General features: G+C 46.6%; 1 protein-coding gene across 1 annotated transcript in view; it reads right to left on the bottom strand.

The window, feature by feature from the left end:
• Positions 1 to 1,929: 1,929 nt before the first annotated feature.
• Positions 1,930 to 11,198, bottom strand: part of LOC306918722 (nidogen-2-like) — a gene marked incomplete at both ends in the record, with an annotated part of 11,545 nt that continues 2,276 nt past the window's right edge. Inside the window, 11 exon segments of the mRNA XM_079531591.1 lie at positions 1,930 to 2,157; positions 3,286 to 3,486; positions 5,266 to 5,377; positions 5,790 to 5,923; positions 6,500 to 6,609; positions 6,790 to 6,829; positions 8,760 to 8,853; positions 9,620 to 9,832; positions 9,835 to 9,978; positions 10,379 to 10,511; positions 11,102 to 11,156. Coding sequence (XP_079387717.1) covers positions 1,930 to 2,157; positions 3,286 to 3,486; positions 5,266 to 5,377; positions 5,790 to 5,923; positions 6,500 to 6,609; positions 6,790 to 6,829; positions 8,760 to 8,853; positions 9,620 to 9,832; positions 9,835 to 9,978; positions 10,379 to 10,511; positions 11,102 to 11,156 — 1,464 coding nt within the window.

The following is an 11,198-nucleotide window of genomic DNA, read 5'->3' as shown; positions in this document are numbered from 1 at the left end:
GGTTAAACTAAGCCTAGATTGTGTATCAGTTTGCGTGTGAGTGCACATGCATGTGTTCGCACGTCTAATGTACAGTATGTGTGTGTGTGTGTGTGTGTGTGTGTGTGTGTGTGTGTCTGCATTCATCCAGCAGATGGCTTGCTCAGATGAAGGGCTGTTAGGTCAGTCAGTGGTTCACAAACTTTTAGCTTTAATTGTAAAAATGTGGCGCAAATATTTGAATATATAATTATTCTTTCAGAGAAATAACTAACTAACAAATATTTGCTGGGAAAACACATGGGGGTCAGCGGCCGAATACATGAATTTTGAGGTCCTTGACATGAGTCTAAATGAGTTGAAGTATTTCAAAAACGTCTCATACAACAGGCTGAGCACAGACAGCACTGATGGTGCCAGAAACCTAGCACAGCTGCAACTAAATATGCAAAGATTACCGCACGCACGCACGCAAAAATATTGTGCATTTTCTGTCAGAGATAGTTATACAATATACTGTATATCCATATAGAAGACGTTAGCTTTATACTTTTGATAAGCAGTGTACACACAATGGTTTGTATTCCTTAAGGTGCTTGTATTCCATTTGACATTTCTCCTGTCACAGCAGTTCTCTCTCTCTCTCTCTCTCTCCATTCCTGCACTATCTCTCTCACTCCCTCTCCGTGGGGGGTTTATTTGCGTTGGGCGAGCTTCACACGCTAAACTGTACTGCCGAAACACCACTGTCGAACGTCAGACTGCATTAGCGTAAATAATCCCGATTTATATGCTTTTTTTCTTTTTTCATTATTTTCTCTCCTTTTTTTTTAACGATATTGCCGAAGCAAGCATTTTCATAGCTGAATACAACTTTATCTACATTACAAGCTATATTATATCAGAGATAATCATCTCAATGTTTGACCTTATGTATTTTATAGGTAATTGTAAATATCTTGAACAATGAATATCAACGTATATTTAAAAAAACAGACGTAGTAAACAATGCCTCTCTCTCTCTCTCTCTCTCTCTCTCTCTCTCTGGGATTCTCATGACATCACTGGGCAGCTATTCATCCCCCTCCTTTAGCAAAAATCTGTCATTGGACGGGATATTATTTCCCAGAGAGCACAAAAAGTCCCCCTACCCACACACACACACGTGCACATGCACACACGTGCACGCACGCTCACCACCACTTAGCCATGTTTACAAAACCTCTGGTCCTGAAAAGCTCTTCCAGCTGTGCTGTGCGTGTGTGCGTGCGTGCGTGCGTGCGTGCGTGCGTGCGTGCGTGCGTGCGTGCGTGCGTGAGTGCAGCATGTCATCGTAACCTTAATCTAGGTGTTGACAGGTGGATGACAGAAACCTGCTGTCAGTTCAACAACAGTGAAACCCAGTCTTGAGCGCTCTCTCTCTCTCTCTCTCTCTCTCTCTCTCTCTCTCTCTCTCTCTCTCTCTCTCTCTCTCTCTCTCTAACCAGAGCCATAGAGTAAGAGTTACGACATTGAGGGGGCAGAAAACGGCCTGGTAACGTGGTTTGTGTACTCGCGCGGGCCCATGGACTCGGACCAATGCATTCCATAAACTTCCGGTGTCCCTAATCGCCAATAGAAGCCTATGTAGAAGAGCCGCCATTGGACTGGCCCCATGAAGTGTACAGAGTTATCGTAAGTCTGTCTTACTGTATGGCTCTGAATCTAACTAACTACAGTATTTATATATCCATCATTTACTATAAACAACAGTACAGTACAGATACAGCGTTCCAATGACGCGTAGGTCTGAATCACGCCTGAAAGTGTCATCATTACTGCTGTATTTGAAATGCTCTTCTGCTTCATTTCAAACACTGGACACTGGACGGTGTGTATGCGTGCGTGCGTGCGTGCGTGCGACCCGTGCGTGCGTGCGTGCGTGCGTGCGTGCGTGCGTGCGCCACTCACCTCCCGCCGGTCCTATCTTGTTGGTGACGGCGTAGCGCAGGATGTTCTCGTCCTTGACGTACATGACGAACACGCGCTCCATGGTGATCTGCAGGGTCTCCGGGCTCGGCCGGTGGTCGTGGCGACAGTCGCGGTACGTGATGTTCTGCCGCAGCCCGAAGGAGAAGGACTCGGAGCCGCGCTCGGCCGACACCACCGAGTACTCGCGCACCGAGGTGGAGGTCGCCACTGGATGGCGAAGGAGAGAGACATAGACAGACAGACAGAGTTTTCATGAGACTGAGGCTTCATCACAAGTACACACCACCAGTGTGAGACAATGAGCTACTGATGGTAGCTGATGATGTCAGACAGCTATAATTCACACTAAGCATTCCCAGGCAACACAGAGAGGAGCTGCCAGTTGTGAAGTCAGCTGTTTGGCCACATTATCCATTAGTGACTTTAGTGACAATCAACCAAAAATGTTAAACACTTAAAGGACAACTTTTTTTTTCCAACCAAGATTCATGTTTTAGGTTGTTATTTGAGAATGTAAAAGTTGAGTGTTAATTTTTTTTTTCTTTCTTTTTTTCTTTTTCTGCTTTCTTTTCTTTCTAGAGTTTTTAGCTATTTTGACAGATGGGGTGGCTAAATATGTATTTCAAAAACATTTTTTAGGGCGATTTCTTTATTGTTATTTACTATTGTCCTACTAGACCCCAGGAAATTACATCTGGCCACAGTAGATGTTTTCCGGTTGTCTGAACGAACAACTGGAACCTAGGGGAATGCCATACTATGTGTCGTAGGCTCAATATGTCAGTCTGTCACCTCCTCCTTCACATTCAATAGACCCCGCAATCTTTTGTGGCCAGATGTCATATAGCCCCCTGTCATAAATAGCTAAAAACGCAAGAAACAAACTATGGGATTTCAGTGTAATATGTACGGATTTTGGGGGTTTTCTAGTAGTGTATGTATGGAATTGCCAACCCGTGTTATTTCACCGTGTTTGGGTGAGATCGGGTTGGATACAGAAGTCTCTAAAACTGCCTCCCCCTGGCCAGCCGGAGCGCCTGATGCAGGGGTTAAGGAACTGGGTTGAAATAACGTGTTTCTTCCACGTCCAACCAGGGAACCACCCCCCCCCCCCCCCCCTGCATGTCAGGTGAGAAGAAGTGGCTTGGTCTCCTCATGCATTGAAGGAAGCATGAGGTCAGTCCGTTGCTCTCCCCAGGTTGGCAGAGGGAGTGTGGTGTGGAGCCCAGGATTACATTAGATAATTGACACTTGGGTGGGAAAATGGGGTTACAAAATTGTGGGATAATTCTTTTTTTTAAAGAAGACATGGAGGTTTTTTTTGTTTTTTTATACCTGAATGGTAGAATTGGTAGGTCTCCCTGAAGGGCTCCATGGAGACAGCGCCCCCCGGGGGCAGGAAGGGCACGTTGCCGGTGAGGACCGTGTCCACGGTCAGGTGGTTTTGGTCGTCCAGGCCGCGGCCCGTCTGCATGATGGAGAGACGCTCCTGGCCGGGGTGGAACACCACCTCCGCGTGGCGGGTGAACTCTGCCCCTGTTGAATGGGAAATGGTACATTTATATAGCGCTTTTATATCCAAGGCGCTTTACATAGATTGTGCATTACATTCACCCATTCACACACCTTTACATAGAGTGTGCATTACATTCACCCATTCACACACCTTTACATAGATTGTGCATTACATTCACCCATTCACACACCTTTACATAGAGTGTGCATTACATTCACCCATTCACACACCTTTACATAGAGTGTGCATTACATTCACCCATTCACACACCTTTACATAGATTGTGCATTACATTCACCCATTCACACACCTTTACATAGATTGTGCATTACATTCACCCATTCACACACCTTTACATAGAGTGTGCATTACATTCACCCATTCACACACCTTTACATAGATTGTACATTACATTCACCCATTCACACACCTTTACATAGATTGTGCATTACATTCACCCATTCACACACCTTTACATAGATTGTGCATTACATTCACCCATTCACACACCTTTACATAGAGTGTGCATTACATTCACCCATTCACACACCTTTACATAGATTGTGCATTACATTCACCCATTCACACACCTTTACATAGATTGTGCATTACATTCACCCATTCACACACCTTTACATAGAGTGTGCATTACATTCACCCATTCACACACCTTTACATAGATTGTGCATTATATTCACCCATTCACACACCTTTACATAGATTGTGCATTACATTCACCCATTCACACACCTTTACATAGATTGTGCATTACATTCACCCATTCACACACCTTTACATAGATTGTGCATTACATTCACCCATTCACACACCTTTACATAGATTGTGCATTACATTCACCCATTCACACACCTTTACATAGATTGTGCATTACATTCACACATTCATACACCTTTACATAGATTGTGCATTACATTCACCCATTCACACACCTTTACATAGATTGTGCATTACATTCACCCATTCACACACCTTTACATAGATTGTGCATTACATTCACCCATTCACACACCTTTACATAGATTGTGCATTACATTCACCCATTCACACACCTTTACATAGATTGTGCATTACATTCACCCATTCACACACCTTTACATAGAGTGTGCATTACATTCACACATTCATACACCTTTACCTAGATTGTGCATTACATTCACACATTCACACACCTTTACATAGATTGTGCATTACATTCACACATTCATACACCGATGGCGGAGGAAACCGTTCAAGGCACCAACCTCTGTATGAGCACGCACACACACACACACACACACACACGCACGCATATACAGCTGCTTCCTATTACAGAGGGGAGGTAAGGGCTTCATATCACATCACATCCCTGGAGACAACACAGCTGGCTGGGAGACTGCACACACACACGCGCTTGCATGCATGCACCCGCGCGCACACACACACACACACACACGCTTGCATACGTGCACACACACACACAAACACACACAAACACACACTTTAACACTGATTTTGAAAGCTGCTTGGCTGTTGGCTAATACCAAGGCAAACAGCCAACCAAACAAAACTCCAACACAAACATTCTCATGTCCACACACACACACACACACACACACACACACACACACACACACACACACACACACACACACACACACACACACACACACACACACACACACACACACACACACACACACACACACACACACACACACACACACACACACGCACACACGCATACACACACACACACACACACACACACACACACGCACACACACACAGCGCTTGCTTACCAGAGATCTTGAATCCCATTTGGCTATTGGGAAGCTCCAAGGCAAACAGCCAGCCGAACAGCTCTCCTATTGGTGCAACCGGCATCAGAGCCCAGCCCACTGGCTCAGGGACCTGGCCAATCAGCGGCGAGGAGGACAGAGAATATTGGTTATGACAGATTAGGGAATTAAAGAATGGTGGTGGAAGGAACCGAGGAATGCAAAGTCAATAGCATTTCTTATGTAACTTTGTGAACCATGCTGTTCGCCCAAGGCAGACACAATGAGAATGAGCTATATGCTCATTACGTATACTGGATCTCTTGTCCACTAGTCCCTTTCCTAACATTTTAGCCTTGTTTTTATTTGTTGAATTGTCAATATATTTATTCTTAGTTGTAGTCATCATAGCTTAGTTTCCATTTAGTTTTCGTCAGTGAAAAAAGGTAGTCGACGGACATTTTTTCGTCATAGTTTTAGTCGACGACATCAACACTGTTCTGGGGGAACCAGATGCAATGGAGAGCTAACGGACGGTGTCGTACCTCGCTGATGGCCGTGTACGCCCGTCCGTCTCCCACCACGATGTAGGCGTGGAGGTCGATGTTGTTCAGGTCCACGGGAGTCGAACCCACGGACACCGTGCCCGTCACCTTGCCGTTGACGCGCTGGGGAGTACCTGAGGGTAGAGGAGGCAGCGATCACACACACACACGACACATCAAACCATGAGAAAAAAAGAAGAAAACATTGGATTCTTTAATGTTTTATGTTGCCTTGTAAACTTGGAAAGTAGCCATCTTAGTTGGGTGCGCGTATGTGCGTGCACATGTGCGTGTGGGTGTGTGTATGTGTGTTGTCCCGATCATTTTCAAATGATCGGATCAGGAGCAAAAACAAAGTTATCCGGACATCCCTAGTATCAATATTATATCCATATCATGATATTAGACTGGATATTGTCTGTGATTTTGGATATTGTACTGTTGTGATATGGCATAAACGGGTTCTATGAAAATATGAATATCGGGAAAAATCGGTATCGACAGATACAGGACGAGGACATCCCTAGTGTGTGTGTGTGTGTGTGTGTGTGTGTGTGTGTGTGTGTGTGTGTGTGTGTGTGTGTGTGTGTGTGTGTGTGTGTGTGTGTGTGTGTGTGTGTGTGTGCGTGCGTGCGTGCGTGCGTGCGTGCGTGCGTGCGTGCGTGCGTGCGTGCGTGCGTGCGTGCGTGCGTGCGTGCGTGTGTACCAACCCTCAGGTAGACAGTGCCTTCCGTTGCCGTAGAAACCGGGCTGACAGTGACAACAGAAGCCTGTGTCGTAGTCGGTGCACAGTGCATTCTGGGAACACTGCTGCTGGAACCTGGAAGCGATTCAGCGACAAAGAGAGGAAGGAACGGAAAGACTGATGAATGAATAATACGCCAACATGAAACCAGAACAAACCAGCTGACAGCATGAGTAATGAATGAATTAATGAATGAATGAATGAATTGAAGAGCCAACAAATGAATAAGTAGATAAGTGATGATGTCATTCGAACCTTGCACACGTCTCCTTGTTCTCTGTGCTGTACTGAATCACTGAGAGAGAGAGAGAGAGAGAGAGAGAGAGAGAGAGAGAGGGGGGGGGGGGGGTCAATACAATAAAAGGATCAGCACATGAAAAATCACACCTGTGTGAACCGAGCGGTGCAGAGGGCTGCTCAACAACAGCTGTTCGTACTCCAGAACAACCGACCGACCGACCGACCGACCGACAGACAGACAGACAGACAGCACTCAAAAAAACAAAGGGGAGATGAATACATAGGAGGAGGAGGAGGAACGAGAAGGATGGTTGGAAAACATGTGGCCAGTGGTAATACACTCACGTGCATCGAGACACAGCTTGGAGAGAACACAGCTGTTGACTCCCCCCCCCCCCCCCTACACACACACACACACACACACACTGGGCTCCATATAGGCATTTGTTAAAAAAAGAAAAAAAGGTTCCACCTAATGTAAGAAGACTCTTAAATGTGAGTCATAATGGATAATGGAGTGGGCTGCACGCGCTGTGCTCTGGGCCTTCATTCCACTAGAGTGGTGGTTCCCACTCCTCTGTGCTCTGGGCCTTCATTCCACTAGAGTGGTGGTTCCCTTCCCACTCCCAGCCTGTAATCTGTGGAGGGCCTTCAAATACACACAGGCCCCCATTTTACACTGATGTTGGTCGGCGTGATGCTGTTGTTGTGCACCGTGCGGAAGCAACTCTGAACCACCAGCTGATCTATCAGCCACACAGTGGAGTGAAGTACTGTTAATTGCAATTTTGAGGTATTTGTACTCGAGTATTTCCCATTTCCAGTACTTTTACTTCTACTCCACTACATCTCGGGTCAAACTGTTGTATACTTTTACTCCACTACATTTATTTGCTAACTTGAAGTTGCTAGTTACTTTAGTTAGATTTTGATTATTATTACAAAACATACATGAACCACTTCAGCCCTAGATAGATCTGCTATTTTCAAAAGATTTTTTGAAAATGGGACATTCTGCATGATGAGTGCCGCGCTATGAGCTTGTAGATCAGCTATTTTTCAACAGCTAAAGTATAACATAATATTTAAAACACCAAAAGGGGTTCCCGGCCCGTCCCTACTACTCCATCATACAGGAGTGCCGCGAAAAATATGTACAAATAGCCAAATTGTTTTGGAACATACAAGGTTTCCAGTCCCGACGGCAACAATATACAGTATTATATATATATATATATACGTCTAGCAAAGCACAGCCCTTCATTCAACTCTGCTCTAATTTGCACTGCCTCCTCCCCCCCCCCCCCCCCCCCCCCCCCAACCCCCCCCCTCTCTCTCCCCTTCCTCTCCTCTCTTCCTGTTTTTGGCGGACAGCTGTTGGGGGATCAGAGCTGAGCATTCCCTCATTCTACAGGGGAATTATAGCCACCCACGGCAGCGCGCGCGCACACACACACACACACACACACACACACACACACACACACACACACACACACACACACAATTTAACCCTTATATAACCAGGTGAGTTGACTAAGAACTTGTCTGTATTTATGGCAACAGCTTAGAGAAATAGCTGGAGCGGAAAGGGAGGGCAAGCAGGCGTGCGCACACGCACATACGTGCACACACACACACACACACACCAGCACAACCACGCTATTGTAAGGTGGGCCTCTAAGCAGCTCCGCAGTCGCAGCATAAGTGCCTTGCTCAAAAGAACTGTTAAGAGAAGGTGTTTATCACATTAGGGGCTACGCTTAAGTCATTTGGGAGCGACCTTAGAGAGGACATCCTATATATTTGACCTTATTTACAGTCCGTCCGTCCGTCCCCCCCCCCCACACACACACACACACACACACACACACACACACAGTCAGTTGCATCCGTGCACACTTTGACTGTTACTTTCGCGCATAAAAATAATATTACAATTCACGCACATTATACACACTTGCACACATCTCTCTCTCTCTTACCTCCGGTGTCAAAGTTGACGTCATCATCTACATCTACGCTGACGACGTGACCGTCGTTTCTCGGGGGGTACACGTCCACCACCTCCAACGGAGTCTAGAACAGGTTGCAGCGGGGAGGGGGGGGGGGGGGGTGTAGAAGGGTGAGAACGGGGGTGACAATCCTGATACCGACCCAACATCCCACAAGTCTTTGCATTGGTTCTGAAATGCAGCTTTTTTTGTTTTCCATTTCCACACAGTTTTAGGCCACACACACACAGAATTTAGATGTCACCAGACATGTTGGAGGGCAGAGATCTCTGATCTTCTTTCACCACACCAAAGCCACCCTCGGCGTGATGTCAATGTGTCAATTGCCTGCATAGTTTCCAGGATATTTAGGGGCGATGATAACTACGATACACAATACTCATGATGTAGACAGACAGGGTTCCCACACATACCAATGAATTTCATAACCTTTTCCAGCATATTCAGCCCAATTTCCAGGCCTATATATCAATCATTCAGCGCAATAAAGAGTCTCTTACTCCTATGTGCAATGCCCAGAGACAGGCAGTGGAGCAACAATAAAGCATAGAATATAGAATGCTATAATTCTATTCCAAATGTTGTGCCAAATGTTTTTGCTACACCACCTATCTTAGGGCATAGGATCACGCTGCACCACGTTGTGAGCTTGTAGATCTGTTTTGGTCACATACTGGTACACATTAGGCATTAGACATTAGTGATTACAATCACGCTGCCCGTTTGGCAAATAACGACATTTAATGTTATACTTTTATTTGCATTTTATTCAGGAATGACCGTGGGAACCCTGCGTAGAATAAAATAAGACTTGGTGGCGGTATAGTTACCTGTGGCTGCGTCGCGTCTCTCTCCGGTTGGCTGGCCGGCTCCGGGGGAGGAGGGACATAATTCCTGCCCCCCGAGGGCCCTGACTCATGCCTGGGGGGGTCAGGGGTCAACGGCCTGGAGACCTCGTACTCCTCCTCCGCTCCTCCTCCGGTCACCACCGAGTCAGACTCCACCGCTGGGGAGGACGGGGGTGGCTGGGGGTCCTGGCTCTCTGGCGTCTCGGGGGTCTCGGGGGTGACGTCGCTGCCCGCGGCGGGGCGGGCACGGCAGGCTGGAACTCGGGGTCCCCTTCTGTCACGGGGTAGTCGTCCTCCTCCACGAACTCGGCGTACTCGGCGTACTCGGGCGCCGTGGAGTCCTAGGAGGTGATGAGACGTTAAAACGGAAACAAAGGAGGGGTCAGACACACTACCAGCGGGCAGGAAAGGAGGACACGGAATGTCTCGGTCAAAGAAACATCTCTTGGTTCTCTGAGGAGGAATTATAATTCATTCATATTATTCAATGAATACAACGACATTGTTACCAATCTGTATGGTATGTTAATACAATACAACTAGCAGATATGTAGTGGTTTAAATGTTCACCCTTTTGTTGGACGGGAAACCTGCTGGTTTATGAGTAGTACTGCACGTGTGCAATCTCCCCTGACCAAACAGTAATAAAGGTTTGGTCCTGGGTTCAAATCCCAGGTAGTAGGACATCAAGCCTGTCGGGTTGCAACTTTAAGTAGAGACAGTCCTAAATGCCGTTGTTACCTGGGAAAGGCCGAGACCTTGGGAGGGAGGCGTGGCCAGAAGGCCGCCCACGGACGCCGGGACGATGTTGTCAAAGGCATAACGGTTCCCAATGTGGAACAGCCACACTCCTGGAACCCCTGTGTTGCCAACCCTGAGAGAGAGAGAGAGAGAGAGAGAGAGAGAGAGAGAGAGAGAGAGAGAGAGAGAGAGAGAGAGAGAGATCGAGAGAGAGAGAGATCGAGAGAGAGAGATCGAGAGAGAGAGAGAGCGAGAGAGAGAGAGAGAGAGAGAGAGAGAGAGAGAGAGAGAGAGAGAGAGAGAGAGAGAGAGAGAGAGATGGAGAGATTGGAGTTAAAACGTAATTCAGCAGTCTGGTTTGTTAACACTATTACTAAAGCTAGTACGTACTACTTTAACCCATTAAACGTGGTACAGCATCGGCGTCATTTTTTATTTGAACCATCAAGTATTATTTTATACTTTGGTTATTAAAAAATAGCAGATATACAAGCCCATAGATAGATATATGAGCTTGTAGATCTGCTATTTTTGAACACACAACAACTTTGCTTATGGGGGGGGGGGGGTCCATGGAACAAAATATTTTGAGATGGGGGGGGGGGGGGGGGGGGGGGGGTGGTCCTCGACATAAAAAGGTTTGATCACCACTGATGGCAATACAGGTTTTTCAGAGAACTGGTTAGAACCGGCCTCGGGTCTCAGTGGGAGAACAGTACTTACTGGTAGAGGTTCTTGACACTCTGTTGGTCGGTGGTCACACTGTAGTGAGGTCCCTCTGTCTCAGTGGGATAACAGTACTTACTGGTAGAGGTTCTTG

The sequence above is a fragment of the Electrona antarctica genome, assembly GCF_951216825.1.
Source record: "Electrona antarctica genome assembly, contig: scaffold_1416, whole genome shotgun sequence".
In the NCBI taxonomy this organism is placed as follows: Eukaryota; Metazoa; Chordata; class Actinopteri; order Myctophiformes; family Myctophidae; genus Electrona; species Electrona antarctica.
This window is presented reverse-complemented; position numbering and strand designations above follow the sequence as displayed.